The sequence below is a fragment of the Ostrinia nubilalis genome, chromosome 21, assembly GCF_963855985.1.
Source record: "Ostrinia nubilalis chromosome 21, ilOstNubi1.1, whole genome shotgun sequence".
NCBI classification, from domain to species: domain Eukaryota; kingdom Metazoa; phylum Arthropoda; class Insecta; order Lepidoptera; family Crambidae; genus Ostrinia; species Ostrinia nubilalis.
The window spans coordinates 11,160,453-11,176,966 of NC_087108.1; the positions used below are offsets into that span (position 1 = coordinate 11,160,453).

The 16,514-nt window shown below is 36.8% G+C and overlaps 4 protein-coding genes across 4 annotated transcripts in view; 1 reads left to right on the forward strand and 3 right to left on the reverse strand.

Annotated features, from left to right (window-relative positions):
- Positions 1 to 19: 19 nt before the first annotated feature.
- On the reverse strand, positions 20 to 4,203 carry LOC135082092 (uncharacterized). The gene is made up of 4 exons (XM_063976851.1): positions 3,856 to 4,203; positions 3,206 to 3,298; positions 2,758 to 2,864; positions 20 to 2,239 (listed from the first exon to the last, which is right to left on the reverse strand). The coding sequence occupies exons 1-4, from the start codon at positions 4,045 to 4,047 to the stop codon at positions 2,158 to 2,160; spliced, it is 474 nt and encodes a 157-aa protein (XP_063832921.1). The 5' UTR covers positions 4,048 to 4,203; the 3' UTR covers positions 20 to 2,157.
- Positions 4,204 to 4,684: 481 nt separating this feature from the next.
- LOC135082093 (mitochondrial import inner membrane translocase subunit Tim22) lies at positions 4,685 to 7,921 on the reverse strand. Its single transcript, XM_063976852.1, has 3 exons — positions 7,593 to 7,921; positions 7,243 to 7,506; positions 4,685 to 4,827 (listed from the first exon to the last, which is right to left on the reverse strand). Exons 1-3 carry the CDS (start codon positions 7,819 to 7,821, stop codon positions 4,742 to 4,744), a joined length of 579 nt encoding a protein of 192 aa, XP_063832922.1. The 5' UTR covers positions 7,822 to 7,921; the 3' UTR covers positions 4,685 to 4,741.
- Positions 7,922 to 8,792: 871 nt separating this feature from the next.
- On the forward strand, positions 8,793 to 10,199 carry LOC135082525 (uncharacterized). Its single transcript, XM_063977325.1, has 4 exons — positions 8,793 to 9,001; positions 9,167 to 9,320; positions 9,497 to 9,657; positions 9,990 to 10,199. Exons 1-4 carry the CDS (start codon positions 8,884 to 8,886, stop codon positions 10,127 to 10,129), a joined length of 573 nt encoding a protein of 190 aa, XP_063833395.1. The 5' UTR covers positions 8,793 to 8,883; the 3' UTR covers positions 10,130 to 10,199.
- The window catches only part of LOC135082528 (putative metabolite transport protein HI_1104), a 48,937-nt gene continuing 42,613 nt past the window's right edge, over positions 10,191 to 16,514 (reverse strand). Inside the window, exons 8-11 of the mRNA XM_063977329.1 lie at positions 15,433 to 15,571; positions 14,517 to 14,656; positions 12,591 to 12,788; positions 10,191 to 11,855 (exon numbers count right to left, since the gene is read on the reverse strand). Of these exons, the coding sequence (XP_063833399.1) occupies positions 11,689 to 11,855; positions 12,591 to 12,788; positions 14,517 to 14,656; positions 15,433 to 15,571 (644 nt within the window). The 3' untranslated portion in view covers positions 10,191 to 11,688. The remainder of the gene's footprint in view (positions 11,856 to 12,590; positions 12,789 to 14,516; positions 14,657 to 15,432; positions 15,572 to 16,514) is intronic.

Consider the following 16,514-nt stretch of genomic DNA (forward strand, 5'->3'; position numbering starts at 1 on the left):
TCCAAATAAAAAACACATGTGAAGTAAAAAATTATAATATGATTTCAATAGCCATTGCAATGCTACATGTAAATGTTTTACATAATTAAATTAAGTAATACAAATAATTACAAATTATGAAAGAAATGTTTGAGCCTCATCATACACTCATCACTCAGGTATTCCAAAATCTGATACATATGTATTACAGATGATCAGTCTTTCGAAATATACAATATAAAGAAAACTGGTCACATAGTGTCCATGCAGATCTAAAATAATACCCATAAAAGAAACACTAAATACTCACTGGTTATTATATTTAGGTTATATTTTACAAAATAATTTGGAGGAAAAAGTAACTCGTTATATGCCGAATTTAATAGTATTTGTTGTTTATCAGTAGGCCTAAGATGCGCGCCGCGATAAGCGGTTATCACGCCATTTAATCGATTTTCCCCATACATTTTGACGTCGATAAAAGTTATCACGGCGCGCATCTTATTAGGCCTACAGTAATGAATTTCTTGGCCTTTCTCAAATTTTTTTATCTACAGTAAGAAAAGAGACTGACCGTCCGTTAGAATCACCTCCAAATTATTCCGAAGAAACGTAGAACAGAGAATACCTTAAGAAAACTAATATACCGTAATAAAACTAATGTAAATCAATTCATAGCCTAAAAATATATTAAAGAGATAAATCGGAACCTTCTTATATCCTAAGCATTACAGCAGGATTATAATATTGTCATAGCGAAGCGTAACTGTATAAAAATCACTTTTCACACCTTATTTTGGCTTAGTATAAATACTGATACACATTATAATACTGTTTTTAGTGATTTTAAATAAATGATAAGTCAAAATGAAAATACAGATCAGTTACTGAATGAAATCACTGGCAACACATTTTCAATATTATTGCCAACAATAAAAATGCATGGGAAAACTCATCTTGCCATCACCATACCATTGGCCCTAACCATTTTGTTTCTATCTAAATACATCTAAGGCAACCTTAAGATCAATTCAGATAGTTAATACTGTAACATTCCTACTCTGCAGTTTTTATTTCATCATAATGAGACTTATTTTTATAAGCTTGAGACTTGCTTAGAAAGTCACATTCATTATACAATTTATTCAAATACATCATGTATAACAGCTGGCAATAACATGCTTTTAAAATAAGTGCTCCCTGCTAATAAGTCAACACTGGCACCAGCTATCTATTTATGAGTTTTGCAGAGTATACCCCAGAAAGTTTTGTAAAGTATTAATAAATGAAATGATAGCTGCTTATGATAAGCCATATCTATTGGTGACTTATGAAATTATAGGCTTATTACTTACAGTCTCAAAAAAATTCTCGAGATTCCAATGATAATTCCATCATTCTATTACACACAGTACATTCGATCAGCCTTTAAGATATTACAAACATCTCATCCATAGATATCAGCCTTCCATGCAAACCAGTCAATAATCAGTCAATTCAAGCTGTATGCAGATAATACATTTAAATATAGCACCAGTTGCATAAATTTTCCGACACTTACAGCAAGAGAATGTAAAAACTATACCGTAACACCTAAAGGCAGTAAGTTATCTTAGACTGAGCTAACAATTTATATTGCGTCTTGTCTCCCTGGTACTTGATGAGTTAAAAGGCACAAGAATGTACAGACGACAGCATATCTAGCTTAACACCATAGTAATTAGTATCTTATGTAATTATAATATCTGTATAGTCTGGTCCAGGAGCACGTAGAATTTTGTCCAATGACCCCAAGCTACCCATCCTTATCGCTCGCGTAATTATATTGCTGTCGCGACTGTGCGACGCGCGCCCGCAGTGAGTGTGCGAGTACAGTGAAGTCGCTCGGAGGAAAATATTTGCAAAAAATTCCACTTTCGTTTGTAATTTATTTTTTGTGGATAATGAGTTTATTCAAGTCGTAATAGATCACTTAAATAAATATGGCGAGAATTGAAATCAACACCATGTATTATTTCAACAAAAATGTATAATCAAATGTGCTGTCGACTGCACTAAAAAAACCTTTATCAAATATTTCTTCGCTGTAAGTGTCGTTTACCGATTACAATAATAATTACGAAAGCTAACCTTACATTAAGCGGTGGGATACATTGTGCGTGTATAACGGACTGTAGTTCAGTGGAACAGGGCTCGGGGTCTTTTCTTGGCTAGGAGGTGCCATGGTTGCGTCAGCCCTTTGCGTCTTTTGGGCGACAATCTGGAAAAAATTGTGTAATATTATTAAATGCAATACAAATTTTTTTTTTATCCACAATGAAGAAGCTCTTGGCCTGTATCTCACCTGATGGTAAGTGATGATCAGGCCGAAGGTGGAAGCGAGCTTCACCCGGAATCCTCAACCACGGAGGAACTGGCTATCTTACCTTTTACTGCCGGAACACAACAATGCTGTTAACATTGTTGTTATGGCGACAGACTTAGGTACGATGGTGGTAGCTAGCCAGGCGGACTTAGAACAAGCCCTACTACCAACCAAACCGAATTATATTATTATATTACGAATAAGGGCAATAAATATAGTAAGGGCGAGAACTATGAACACCTCTTTTTTCAGGCACTTTCAGCAACTTTTTACGATTGCTTGTTACCTGCGATCCTGGACTTAAAAAACTTTGCAATGTTAGACCTGTTTTAGATGCAACAGAAAACTAATTTGAACTTTACCTGATTAAAGTAAGTTTTTAATTGACTTTTTTAGGTATAAATGTAACTTACCCATGATCAGGTGTATCAGGCATGTACGGAGACATCCTGAAGTCTCGGTTGTGAGGAGTTTCGATGCCAAACGGACTGTACAGCTTGGTTGGGCTTCTAGCTAATATCTGAAATAGTTAACAATTTTGTCAGCAACATATGATATTTTATGAGCATAAAAAAGCAGAAATGAAAAAACACAAACCTACTTCTGGTGCAGTCAGGTAGAAAATATCATATAATCTTTGTCTAGAGGGGCCAGACAAAAGGCTAGTTGTAGTAACAGAACTGAACGAATTTTACTAGATAGAGTGCTGGCGAGCTGGAGTTGTTATTTTATAAGTCTTAATCAGCCGGCGTGTAGTGATGGCGACCAGACTTAAATGCATTGATCGCCATCGCTGCACGCCGGCTGATCCCGTGTGATCGCGTTGGTTTGGCCGAACCTATGAATGAAGTAAATACATACCGATTTCTTTTTGGCTACCGGTGTAGTTGGGACTCGGCACGGAGACCCAGTCTCTGTCAGCCGGTGACGCCGCCTGCCTCCCAGCCTGAAATGCTGTACAACAATATTTTGTTAAAGCACAAGCATTCAATAGAATTAAATGATTTATTATTTTTTAACTTCACAGTAGATGTGCAATATGCCTGCTTAGGTAGGGGATAGGTATGTTGAAGTTACATGCTGTGATTTTATAAGTAATGCATACCATCAAGTATGATAATTTAATTTGACTAAAATCTAGTTTGAGTTTCTTGTCTATTATGAGGTGTTCTTATAGTAAGAATTTGCTATTTAGGTACAAATAAAAGATTAAAGCAAGACAATAATTAAACAGTTATTTAAAGATGTAACTTTACATTTACTAAACAGGTAATTATTCCATTAAATCATTCATAAACTACTTTGTACTTAGCCATCTACACATCACTTTTTCTTTGTGAATGAGGTGTGTGATTCATGGTTAAAATACGTTTTAAATTCACTGAATTCATTATGAAAGTGTGTATGAGGATCTATTCTGTTTGATTTGCCTTTAATTCATTTAAATCTCTACGAAAAAACAAAGAGATACGATGAAAAATAGCACGCGCAAGAAAATATCAATAACTCACCTGTGACAAATTTCCGAAGGTGTTTCTAATGCTCCTACAAGTCCTGGAAATCTTATCCGCCCCCGATTGTAAGGCACGACGGGAATTAGCAAAGGACTTTGTTTTAAATAAGTTTTTATTGTAACAACCATCGATATTCTTCAGACTATGAGCTGGAGAATCGACGGCATCAGATGCAAACGGATCCTTCATTTTCTCGTTCAAAACAGAAACGCACTTCACAAATTAGCACATAAATAAGCTCGAGATATATTGTTCTTTTACTAAGAATAAGTTTCCGATACCATTTAATACATGATTTGAAGAAATTCCCAAAAAATCAATCACGCTCGCTTTCAGTCCGTTGCTTTTTTGTTGATTTTTTAAAATGGCAGTTACGGTGTGGCCAGCATCAAATTTAATCGTAAAATCGATGCTCCATGAAATCGTTTCAAAATAACGTTATTTCTAAAAATAGCGTTATTTTCAGATTTCTACGAGTTTGTCAATATTTATTTGAAAAGGCCCAGAGAGGGCATGTTGCATTAGTTTTCTACTGAGGTTTTCTATTATAACTCCATGAAAACCTAAACATCAGCACATTCGTGGAGGAAATTACAAATATGAGTCATGGCACAATCTGGACATGTAGAGCCAGAAAAATCATGGAGGGAGTCCCAGTGGGGATTCTACTCTTATATTTAGCTTTTAATCACAGAAAAAATCTGCTCATAGTCTTCTGACTGATCGCATAGAGAAAATAAAAAAATATTCATCAGTTTTGAATTCAATAATAAAAGCAGCTTAATAAATTCCGAATTAATAAATAAGTGAGGTAAAAAAGAAGCAGTTTAAGATAAACGATTGAACTAAATTATTTATTTTATTAACACTACAATATTATTTATTAACCCCTTTGATGCATGTAGTAGTCGATGGCTGTGGAGAATGCTGCAAACCCAGCTGCGCCGAATACACCAGCCCTCAGACCACCTGTAAAACAAACATCTCATAAATAATTTGTAAATCTGGGGGCACGGCAGTGCCCCCACCAAGTCGAGCAAAAAAGCGGCACGGCCGTACCATCCTTTTCTCGAAGCAATTCAGGCCATTTTCGACTGCCTGTAACTTCGTTGTGGATAAAACTAGAAGGCTGAATTTTCATTAGCTATGCAGGCATTGTAAAGACACGGTATATTTAAAATTTCATTCAATTTGAACCAGTAGTTTAAGAATTATAACGGGTCAAAGTTACTTAATTTTGTCACTCACTGACTGACTCACCGATCATCAAAATTCTAAGGCACTTCTAGCAGACCTAGAACCTTCAAATTTGGAATATAAGTAGTGTTTGGTGTATGAATCAAAGAAAAACTAAAATATTTGGGGGCACGGTAGTGCAACCGCCAAGTCGAGTAAAATTTTTCAATTTCGGTCCAGTTTTCTAGATGGGTCATTCCACAAAAATATGTCAACTCTTAGTCCGCGCCACATTTCACATGAAATATTTGTTAATATTTTGTTCCAAAATTGTTAAATAACAGCTCGCAATGTGCTTTATTCATCACCCATTAATATTTTTTGAAACTATTTTTAAAACATCTTAAATTCCTTTTGAATGACCCAAAACGTCATTCCCTAGGCATGTCCGTACTCCAAAAGTTTGTGTTTTGGGACCCACATTTATAAAAACATCAACTTTATCCTTTGTTTTAATTAACGAATAATCTATTTAAATGTATATTACACCAAATTCTATTAATATTTTGCGGTTTCAATAAACAATAATTTGATTTTCTTTAGTTGAAAAAGAGTCTACAGCTTTTAGCGTCATTCCCTCGCCACGGACTGATTTTATAATTTTGCGCTTTAATATGTATTTAGAGTGAATGACATTTAGTTGAGTTTAAAGTACGATACGAAGTTATCCTCATACCATACTGGCTTTGCGGTAGCCGTTTTTTGAATTAGTGCAAACGTGCCAGTTGTTGCGCAAAAATGTGTTAATCCAGTCACTTCGTCAGTCCCTAGTTGAGTAGCTTTATTGATTACAATAAGAAATTGTATATAATTTAATTGGTATTTACGTGTGGTTTTTTGGCTATTTTCGGCACATCGTATTAAGCATCTTATAATATAAAGTTAATCTGCATTTGTGTTAAGTTTTACTCCAAATCGTCAGTCCCTAGAGCGTCAGGCCCTAGCTTTAAACGGCACTTGGGACTAAATTACTAGTTAGAGAATGATGTTTTTTATATAGTGATAATAACAAAACAACTACATTATGTATATTAACTTATCTATAAATGTTAAGGTTATAAGTTTTATACTTTATTACAAGTCATATAGGAGTAATGTAGTATGAAAAAATTGAAAATTATAATTTCTCCTAAAATAAAGCATAAAGTGACTGGCCCTTTTAGACATAACATAATTAATTAATAAACTATAATTTACACTAATAAAGTATTCAAAAGCATCTTAAAAAAGTTACGGACAAAATGACGTCGAAAATATACAGATTTTTATGGAATGACCCAGATACATAACTGCTGTCTACAAAATACAAAAAGAAATGAGATTTGGGGGCACGGTAGTGCAACCGCCAAGTCGAGTAAAATTTTTCAATTTCGGTCCAGTTTTCTAGATACATAACTGCTGTCTACAAAATACAAAAAGAAATGAGATCCCATCAAAAACAATACTTGTCAAAAAAACCAAGTCTCGCAACTCAGTTGTTCTACGGTAAAAAGTTGTGAGATCCATGTAATACCAAGTCCAGGCCAGGAAATCTTTAACGTTTTACATAAATATATTGACTTGGCCATCGCATGAAAACACGTGTAAATTAAATTATTTAGTGCGATGGCCAAGTCAATAATTTATGTAAAACGTTAAAGATTTCCTGGCCTGGACTTGGTATTACATGGATCTCACAACTTTTTACCGTAGAACAACTGAGTTGCGAGACTTGGTTTTTTTGACAAGTATTGTTTTTGATGGGTACTTATTAATAATAAACACAGCATTTTTTCCTACTAACTTTGATAATCTCTGAGAAGTAAATTATAAATCAAACATTGTCGTGATTACGCAAAGCCCGCTATCGCGACGGAGTGTACAATTAGCGTCATCTTTTGGTGGCCACTAGCATATTATATAGATTTTTTAAATATTTCAAAATTTTAAAAAAGTAGAAAAATTTATGTTATTGAAAACATCATGAGTTAGCAGACTGAATGACTGAAGACTTGTATTGAAATCATCCTGATACATGGCTTAGCGTTTCATGAAAGTAAGCAGAATGATTACCTATTGGCTTTATTAATCTAAGCCTATTGGTAAATGAAACCAATCAACTGAATGCTTGGGATGATTGAAATAATACAATTTTAAAAGTAGCCATACCCCTTAATCCTATCAATCCGCCTGTCACTCCTCCTGCGTAAGTCCCATTCTTCCAATCCGACTTGCCTCTAGCGGTTTCTATGCAGCACTCAATACCAGAGAATACTGCGCCGAGCATCGCGAAGTTTTTTGCATAACTAAGCATGGAGGTTTTCATTTCTCTCAATATTTCTCGCGCTGTCTGAGTTTGTTGCGCTGTGGTATCTGTTACGTTTGGCATTAGGGACGATGTGAACAAACCGACAGCTGCTCCGAGACCATACCCTGAAAAAAAAATTTTTTTTACGTAAATACGAGGGGACTATGTTGTAAAAAAATGGTCGTAAAATTTTGAGGATTTATAACCTTACCAATAACACAGCTCGTGAAAGATTTGAACGGACAGCTTTCGACTGCAGCCTCAATCATCTTCTCTTCATTAGTCTTGATAATAACAGGGCCCAGAACTCTTGGAATTATAATGTTTTCGCGAAACCTACTGTTGTTTCCAACAAGATATTTGGCCAGGGAATCATAGTCACTCTTCTCCATAAACTTTCCTAAATCAGGGTCGAGGGGTGGCTTTTTATATTCTGTCATATTCGAATGTTATTTTTGCAGTTTTGTGTGAAAATTAAATAATTATTTTTAAAGTTCGATGTTTTACAATTTTGATATTGATAACCTCAAAGACAAGGATGTTCTTTTCTTGTGGAAACTAATGTGTCAAAATACTGACACGTTTGTGAAAATGTTCAAATAATGTTAAGAAAAAAAAAGAATTTTAATGGATTTAGATCGATTTTCTCAAAATTAACATTATCAGCAAAAATGGAACATACTTTTGACAATCAGCTGATTTTGAAATTAGCTGAGCGTTTCCGAATAGAGCAGTGTTGCCAGAAGGTTACTTTTGTAACCTTTTAGGTTACTTTTGAACTGCAGTGGTTACTTTTAGGTTACACTAATGAAAAGGTTACTTTTAGGTGATTTTTCAGAAATTGTAGAATTAACTTTTACAGGTTATTCAGTAAAAAATATTAATAGTGACAATTTAAAAATTATGTCATAAAGTGCATTTAAACTTGAATTTGATTTATTATTTGTTAAAAAAAATGAGTTTAAGCGAATGTTTTTCGATAATAAAACGCAAATCCATGAAACGTTTTTATACGACTGGTCACTTTTCGAATTTAGATGATCAATTGTATTCATTTTCCATCCATGAACAACCTTACACAATCATCGCTCCGCGACCCCCCCCCCCCCCCCCCCGTATGAAGGTTACTTTTTATTCAAAAAGGTTACTTTTTTATATATTTCTGGTAACTTCTGACTAGACCCGACTGGCAACACTGGAATAGAGCTCTAGAGTTATGTTTTGGTTGTAGACTTGTTTTCTCAAATTATTTACAAATTACTATTTTTTGCGCTCCATCTATACGTTATAATGGATAACTGTTATGAGAATTAATAGATTTCACAAGCTTTTCAAGATTTAAAAAATGTGGAAATTAATTTCAATTAAGAAAGAAAAACATGTAAATTTTTGTATACTAGCTTCGTAAACTAATAATAACAAATCAACGTCAAAATTTACTGCAGCATGGTAGCGTGATTATTTGCACTTTTAATAAGAAAAACAAAAATTTTTGCCTAATTATGTCGGATTCATCTGATAACGAGGACTTATCTCGCTTCAGAGAAGCTGTGGATACATCTTTCACTACACTGATTGATCAATCACGGGGTAAAAAGCCAGAACAAAGCAAAGCAAAAGGTATGGCTAGAATCTTAGGTTTTGTTTGTTTAATAGACCTATTATTTTGTTGTTAACAACGTAATTAACATATTATTTTATCTTACACAGAATCCTATAGGCTCGTATAGCACAGAGTTTGAGTTTTATCAAGGTTTAACGAGTTTTTATAACATACAATTTCAGAGGTACCAGAATTAAAATCTGAACGATATCTGGAGGTAGCAAGTCACTACAACGATGTGAAGGTACCAGCAGAGATGCAGAAGCAGATTGGCGCCAAAATATCAGCGATAATTGATAAGAAGATAAAGTTTGTGGATGTTGAAAATAATTTTAAGTAAGTATTAACATACCCATAAGGAGCGTAGGCCATTACTCCATTGTTGCTGCTTAACAAATTAAAGAGAGCCGTTGATCTGTTGATAGTGAAGTACATAGCCTGTATTTTTGTCAATAATTCGAAGTTATGGCTTAGTGACATTTTGAGTTCATATTTCTTTTGCATTTTTACAGGAAAAGGAAAATCAAGGGTGGTGTAAAATTATTTAGGGACTCTTCGGAGTACCTATCCCATGAAGACGCTAAGGACACATACACAGAGTCACACAACGCGGAGGCCAAGAAGCTTCGAAAAAAGAAGAAGGATACTGAATACAATAATATGGATGAGAATGGTGAATAAATACTATAATTTTAATATTCCTTCCATCCATAGGTAAAACATAGATCCACAGTTTAAAAAAAATCTAGTTCAACATTGATTTTTAAAAAACATGTATCATATTTGATACATGTCATATTCAAATTCAAATATTTTATTAATCAGACTACAAAAGTAATTGAATTAATAATTTAACAATATTATTTTCTAATAATGCCCCCTGATAGAAGCTGTATGGACCATAAGTCTTCACATACTATTAGTTTATTTATACCAAAACATTGGGTACTTGTAAAATCTTTTACATGCCATACTTTTATGCTTAAATATATTATTTTTTTTCAGAAAAACTGAATGCCACTGTTGTAAGTGGGGAATATGTTTTATCCAAAGAAGAAACAAAATGTTGGAAATCACGAAGGAAAGAAAAAATATTCAAATACAAATCTCAAGGCAAAAGTAAGGTTTTGACTGCTGTAGAATAGAATTAGTTTTAAAGTATCTTTATGAAGTTTTTGAGGTTTTTGAATAAACAAAGTCAAGATAAACATTGAACATTTTATTTTATTTACAATAACTAGATGCTTAACAAAAAATAAATATGTACAAAATTCGTATCACATCAAAAACTGCTTCTTTCATTATGTTTTTTATTATTAAGAGTAATTAGAAAATCTGTATTTTCTAGACTTAACTTTATCATTAACTACATAGTAGTAAGTAACATATTTTGGTATTTTCTGATCAAACTTTACTACGAAATTCCTGATAGCCATGGATTTTTATGTATGAAAAACTTATTGCATATTAAGTACTTATTTATTTGAATATCTAATTAGAAACATCATAAAAATGTTAATACTAAGTGCTCATTCTCTTAGTATTGCTATTTTACATGAGATTCAAATTTATATAAAGCATTAACGCATTTTATTGAGATTATGCAAATACAGTGTTCATTTCCCTATACTAAATAGCCAATTAAGTATCGTAGTTTGTAAAGAAAAGTTAATTGAACTTGAGATTTTATGTATTATTGAAGGTTGTTGTAACCCAATGACACAATTAAACAATTTTAAAGACTGATCACTCTCAGTAACTTACAGCTAAATACCAAGTTACTTACTTATAATTTTTATTTTTGTTATTTTATGGTCACTTGTGTATTTAATAGGGTAGATCCCTTCGTGTCAAATGAATCAAATATGATACATAGTCATATTTTTTTGAAAGAGTCTACTCATTGACAGGGAATGGGTTAATAAACTATATTAACCTGTTAATGCAGTATTTGAACTCAGTTTGTACTTCAATTAAAATAAAATAAAAACATTAATTAAACTTAAGTTTGTGCCAAGAATTTACATAGAGCCCTAGTCATTCTTGGCCAAATAGAGTGCTTCTTAGCTTGGCTTTTTGTACCACATTCCAGTCGACAGAACACAGAATACACATTTTTATTGCAAAATACCAGTAACTGACATTTGAACCGTAAAAAATGCCAATTGCCAATAGGAATCATACAAAGTAAAAGCGCGTGCACACGGTTGAATTTTTGGTCGCCGTGGGCCTGTGGCCGACAGTGGCAGTACCTACTTACTATCCGTGATAGTATATCTGTTTCTTTTACCCTTTTATGAAGAGAAAAAGAGATACATACTGTCACAGTGACAGAAGTAAACCGCGCGCGCGCGTGCTATAAAACGGCTCTAAGTAATCGAATTAGGTAGTTGACATTCTTTATCAACAATTCCCATGCATAACTTCTCTAAAACACTTCATTATAGCCCTGACTTTTAAATTAGATGATTTAGTAACTTGGGAATCGATAAAATTAGTCAATTCTTTCGCACTCTGAAATTATTGACGCCATAATTTCTCATTCTTAAAGAAAAAATGATTTCTTGAAACTGAATTAAACTTAGTCGCTCATAAAAAGTACGTCAATTGACTAATCGTGTCAACTTCCTACCTACATACGAATAATTCAAAATTGAAACCCAATACGTCACTGTTTTTATAAAGTTCCTAGTCAATTGACGATCTACAACCGACTATCATCTGGGAGTGAAGGTAGACTCCTCCCGCTTTTGGTCTCATCGTGGGTGAACGCTCGGTTGTCGAGACCTGTGGTCTTTGGAGCGCTGGTGGCTTCGCTGGTTTCTACTGGTCCATCCATGAGGAACATGGTCAGGAAGAACAGGATACTGCCTGTAGGGGAAATAAGTTTTAGTAAAGAGATTTGATAAAGGATGAAAAGTATGTCGTAAAGAAATAAGTACATGGATTCAGTTTATTCTCATTGTACTTGAATCCCAGTTTATAAATAACTTTCCTTTGTTAGGTTACCTAATTGCAATGTTGAATGGTGATGAATCTAATAATTATTTCAAGACGTCCGTCGGAGCGTATGTAATTGTCAGTCCGATTAGACGGTGACCACCCTATAGTGGAAGGGACTTCCAGGCTATTATTAAAAGCCTCTTCTTTGTTCTGGCTACTGCGATTACAAGCATCTACGCTTAGGCTGAGTTGCACCACCTAACTTTGACAGTAACTATGGCGATAACAGGCCCCCTAGACAAAACGCACTTTTTGATCGAATCGAAAATCGAATCCGTCAAAACTCCATACAAAAAAGGGGCTTTTCGACCACTTTTCGACTGGTTTGCGATTATAATTTGCACTTTGTCTAGACCCACAGGTGCTTTTTGTATGGAGTCTGACAGATTTTTGACGTTCGTTAAAGTAAGGTGCAACCCAGCCTAAAAAGTAGAGGCTAGACTAATAGTTTTGACATAATTATTTTTAGAAATACCCAATCGAGCTAACTGCGCACCTCGCCGCGTTCGCCTCGTCCGTACCAGGGTGTCGATGTGACGTCACGGCTGCCTGGTGCGCAGTGAACTCGACCGGGTTGTAATACTTTTTTAAAAGCACACTTACTGATCCCATAAAACCCGGCGTAGAAGATCATGATGGCCTCCCTATATCCAATAGCTTTAGCCACAGGGTCCACCAGGATCGGCAGGTTGCCTCCGACATTGTTCATCACGAACAGGAAGACTCCGACGGTGGTGGACCGCACTGACAGAGGCACGATCTCCACCAGGATAGCGAACACTATGCCGAACCACATCTCCGCTGGAAAAAAGGTTTTAAGTTCTTAAATTGGTCTTAAACTACATATTACTTGAAGTTTTTCATGAAGACTGAAACAGATTCATCCAGCGATTTTTGCATTTTGACAGAAATCTTTGTAGCAGGGAGATAGGTACGAAGTGAGCAAATAGTTATCAACCCATTTGACGATAGACGATAGTATACTTAACGCAGTAGGTTAATACGACGATTCATCAATTCGACCGACTCATCGGTACCTTTTTTTACCATTACACCACACCCAAATGTGAGAATTCAAAAACATGTAGGGTACCTTGACCGGGAATCGAACCCACGCTATGTTCTCGTGTCATTCGCATCGCCAAGGGATAGTCGTCGAAGTGTAAACTTAGGTGTCATTTTTGCCGTAAAGGGAACCCCCTGTACTTAAAAAAATTGTAACCTTAATTGTTTTTGTTGTACCTCACCAGGTAGGACAAAAACTACCTATTATGGTTCCTGTTCCTACCCAGGGTCTAGCTAGGAGTCCAAGAGTCCTTACCGAAGAAGTAAGAGATGGCCAGGGTGATCATGGCCCACAGGGGCCCGAAGACCACGGAGCCGAAGGCGGGAAGAGTAGCGATCAGCTGCGAGACTAAACTATTAAAGTTCCTAGCCCCGCTCCTACAGTCTAGGAGTCTAAGAATTCTTACCGAAGAAGTAAGAGATGGCCAGGGTGATCATGGCCCACAGGGGCCCGAAGACCACGGAGCCGAAGGCGGGAAGTGTAGCGATCAGCTGCGAGACTAAACTATTAAAGTTCCTAGCCCCGCTCCTACAGTCTAGGAGTCTAAGAATTCTTACCGAAGAAGTAAGAGATGGCCAGGGTGATCATGGCCCACAGGGGCCCGAAGACCACGGAGCCGAAGGCGGGAAGAGTAGCGATCAGCTGCGAGACTAAACTATTAAAGTTCCTAGCCCCGCTCCTACAGTCTAGGAGTCTAAGAATTCTTACCGAAGAAGTAAGAGATGGCCAGGGTGATCATGGCCCACAGGGGCCCGAAGACCACGGAGCCGAAGGCGGGAAGTGTAGCGATCAGCTGCGAGACTAAACTATTAAAGTTCCTAGCCCCGCTCCTACAGTCTAGGAGTCTAAGAATTCTTACCGAAGAAGTAAGAGATGGCCAGGGTGATCATGGCCCACAGGGGCCCGAAGACCACGGAGCCGAAGGCGGGAAGTGTAGCGATCAGCTGCGAGACTAAACTATTAAAGTTCCTAGCCCCGCTCCTACAGTCTAGGAGTCTAAGAATTCTTACCGAAGAAGTAAGAGATGGCCAGGGTGATCATGGCCCACAGGGGCCCGAAGACCACGGAGCCGAAGGCGGGAAGAGTAGCGATCAGCTGCGAGACTAAACTATTAAAGTTCCTAGCCCCGCTCCTACAGTCTAGGAGTCTAAGAATTCTTACCGAAGAAGTAAGAGATGGCCAGGGTGATCATGGCCCACAGGGGCCCGAAGACCACGGAGCCGAAGGCGGGAAGTGTAGCGATCAGCTGCGAGACTAAACTATTAAAGTTCCTAGCCCCGCTCCTACAGTCTAGGAGTCTAAGAATTCTTACCGAAGAAGTAAGAGATGGCCAGGGTGATCATGGCCCACAGGGGCCCGAAGACCACGGAGCCGAAGGCGGGAAGTGTAGCGATCAGCTGCGAGACTAAACTATTAAAGTTCCTAGCCCCGCTCCTACAGTCTAGGAGTCTAAGAATTCTTACCGAAGAAGTAAGAGATGGCCAGGGTGATCATGGCCCACAGGGGCCCGAAGACCACGGAGCCGAAGGCGGGAAGAGTAGCGATCAGCTGCGAGACGGCCAGCACCAGCACTCGAGATCTGATGCCCATTTTGGCGACGAATCTGGAATGAAAAAAGTCAGGTTGTTTAACTGTGTGATCTTAGCAGTAGAATCCTGCATCCCAAAGGTTATTGCTACATAAAGCTTCTTATCATTTCAATTAATTAAGTAAATGTGCTAGATTTTATAATCATCTGTGAAGTTAGGTATGGTTCCAAACCTACAACGACCCCATTCTTGGATCTTCATTGCTGTAGGTGTCAGTAACAGTCTTACGGCTCATGCACATCATGTTTTTCAGGTGCGGCCTCGACTCGCGTTTACGTGTTGCAATTGTAGGTAAATAGGTACCTACACGCACATAGGAATGTACGTACTTAAGTAGCAAAATACAAGAGCCTAGCTTCTAACAAGGCGTGAAGCTCTTAAACTTTGAAAGATATACCTGACATAAAATATATATGTATCAAAACGCAACAATTAACCTAGAAATTAGCACGGCACTAAAGAAATATATTCAAAACTGCCACGCGGTCTCGTGCTAGATGGACATCTTAAAGGCCACCTTCTATCAACGGGAGCGGGTGGTAAGTAACTTGCTTCTGAATGTATTGTAACTTCCTACTTTTTTATATTTTTAAACCGGCAGACAGTGGTGACTAAGTTTGTTGCGGCGCTTCTTCTCAGCACTTGCCAAATGTTTGTCTCGAAGCGCTGGTAGGGCAAAAAAAGAATGAGACATGTATTAGGCTCCTTAAGAGCATTTGACGATTTGCAATTACTAATTTAATTAGTCTAAACAAATAAAGAAAATTTTGATTTTGATTTTGAAACTCACTTGTCGGAGATGACTCCTCCCACAACCACGCCGACGGAGCCGATGCCGACGGTGACGGCGAACAGCCACCAGCCCAGGTCCACGTCGGGGAAGTAATCCCGGTAGTACAGATCCGCGTTGTATGCGAAGCACATACCGCCTGGAGGAGAGAATAAAAAATGAGTGTGAAAGAAGGAAATAAATTGTTTATCACGAAATACTTAAAATTACAAAAGATATCGGCCGTTTGGTGTAGTGGTTCGAAACGGACTACTATTCCTGAGGTTGCGGGTTCGATTCCCGTACAGTACAAACATTTGTGTGCATGAACATATTTGTTTGTATTGGACTGGGTGTTTTCTATGTATAATATGTATGCATTTACAAAAAAAAAAAAAGTATTTAAGTATGTTTATATCCATTGTCTAGTACCCATAGTACAAGCTTTGCTTAGTTTGGGACTAGAAGTGTAGTGTAAAATGTCCAATGATATTTATTTATTTATATCTACGATAAAGGTACCATACCTCTACCACAACAACACTACATTGCTTGCTCATTTCAAAGCAGATAAAACCACCAATGACAGATCACGCGACCTGACATTGGCCTATGATCGCGTCGGCGATGGCGATCTTCACGCGTTGGTGTGGTTGAAGCTTTGCAGAATCAAACGACATCCAGAATCGAAACAATTAACTCATCTGGACAGGCATCAAATCTGGCAACTTAGAGCTTATAGCAATTCCATAAATACAGCCCCCCTAGACAAAACGCACTTTTTGATCGAATCGAAAATCGAATCCGTCAAAACTCCATACAAAAAAGGGGCTTTTCGACCACTTTTCGACTGGTTTGCGATTATATTTGCACTTTGTCTAGACCCACAGGTGTCTAGAACTATGTAATGCCACTCGGAGGCCAATAGTTACTTAGCTCGTGCCATGGTTTTGTACACAAAGACTTAATACTTATGTATATTTAATCAATTCAGACTTATTTTAATTACAAAACAGACCGCTGCCAATATCGAATCCATTATAGCTTTTTGCTTCCGTTTGATTGCCACCATTGATTATAAATTAGAATCACTGCAGTTAGTT

Bases quoted from the DNA above. Each gene is read 5' to 3' on its own strand.
- LOC135082525 (XM_063977325.1), top strand. From the start codon at position 8,884: ATGTCGGATTCATCTGATAACGAGGACTTATCTCGCTTCAGAGAAGCT. The intron at 9,321-9,496 runs GTAAGTATTAAC...GCATTTTTACAG, and splicing joins GATGTTGAAAATAATTTTAA to GAAAAGGAAAATCAAGGGTG. The intron at 9,658-9,989 runs GTGAATAAATAC...ATTTTTTTTCAG, and splicing joins CAATAATATGGATGAGAATG to AAAAACTGAATGCCACTGTT.
- LOC135082092 (XM_063976851.1), bottom strand. From the start codon at position 4,047: ATGAAGGATCCGTTTGCATCTGATGCCGTCGATTCTCCAGCTCATAGT. The intron at 2,865-3,205 runs GTATGTATTTAC...TAACTATTTCAG, and splicing joins CGGTAGCCAAAAAGAAATCG to ATATTAGCTAGAAGCCCAAC. The intron at 2,240-2,757 runs GTAAGTTACATT...AATTTTTTCCAG, and splicing joins CCTGATACACCTGATCATGG to ATTGTCGCCCAAAAGACGCA.
- LOC135082093 (XM_063976852.1), bottom strand. From the start codon at position 7,821: ATGACAGAATATAAAAAGCCACCCCTCGACCCTGATTTAGGAAAGTTT. The intron at 7,507-7,592 runs GTAAGGTTATAA...TTTTTTTTTCAG, and splicing joins TTTCACGAGCTGTGTTATTG to GGTATGGTCTCGGAGCAGCT. The intron at 4,828-7,242 runs GTATGGCTACTT...TTTGTTTTACAG, and splicing joins CGGATTGATAGGATTAAGGG to GTGGTCTGAGGGCTGGTGTA.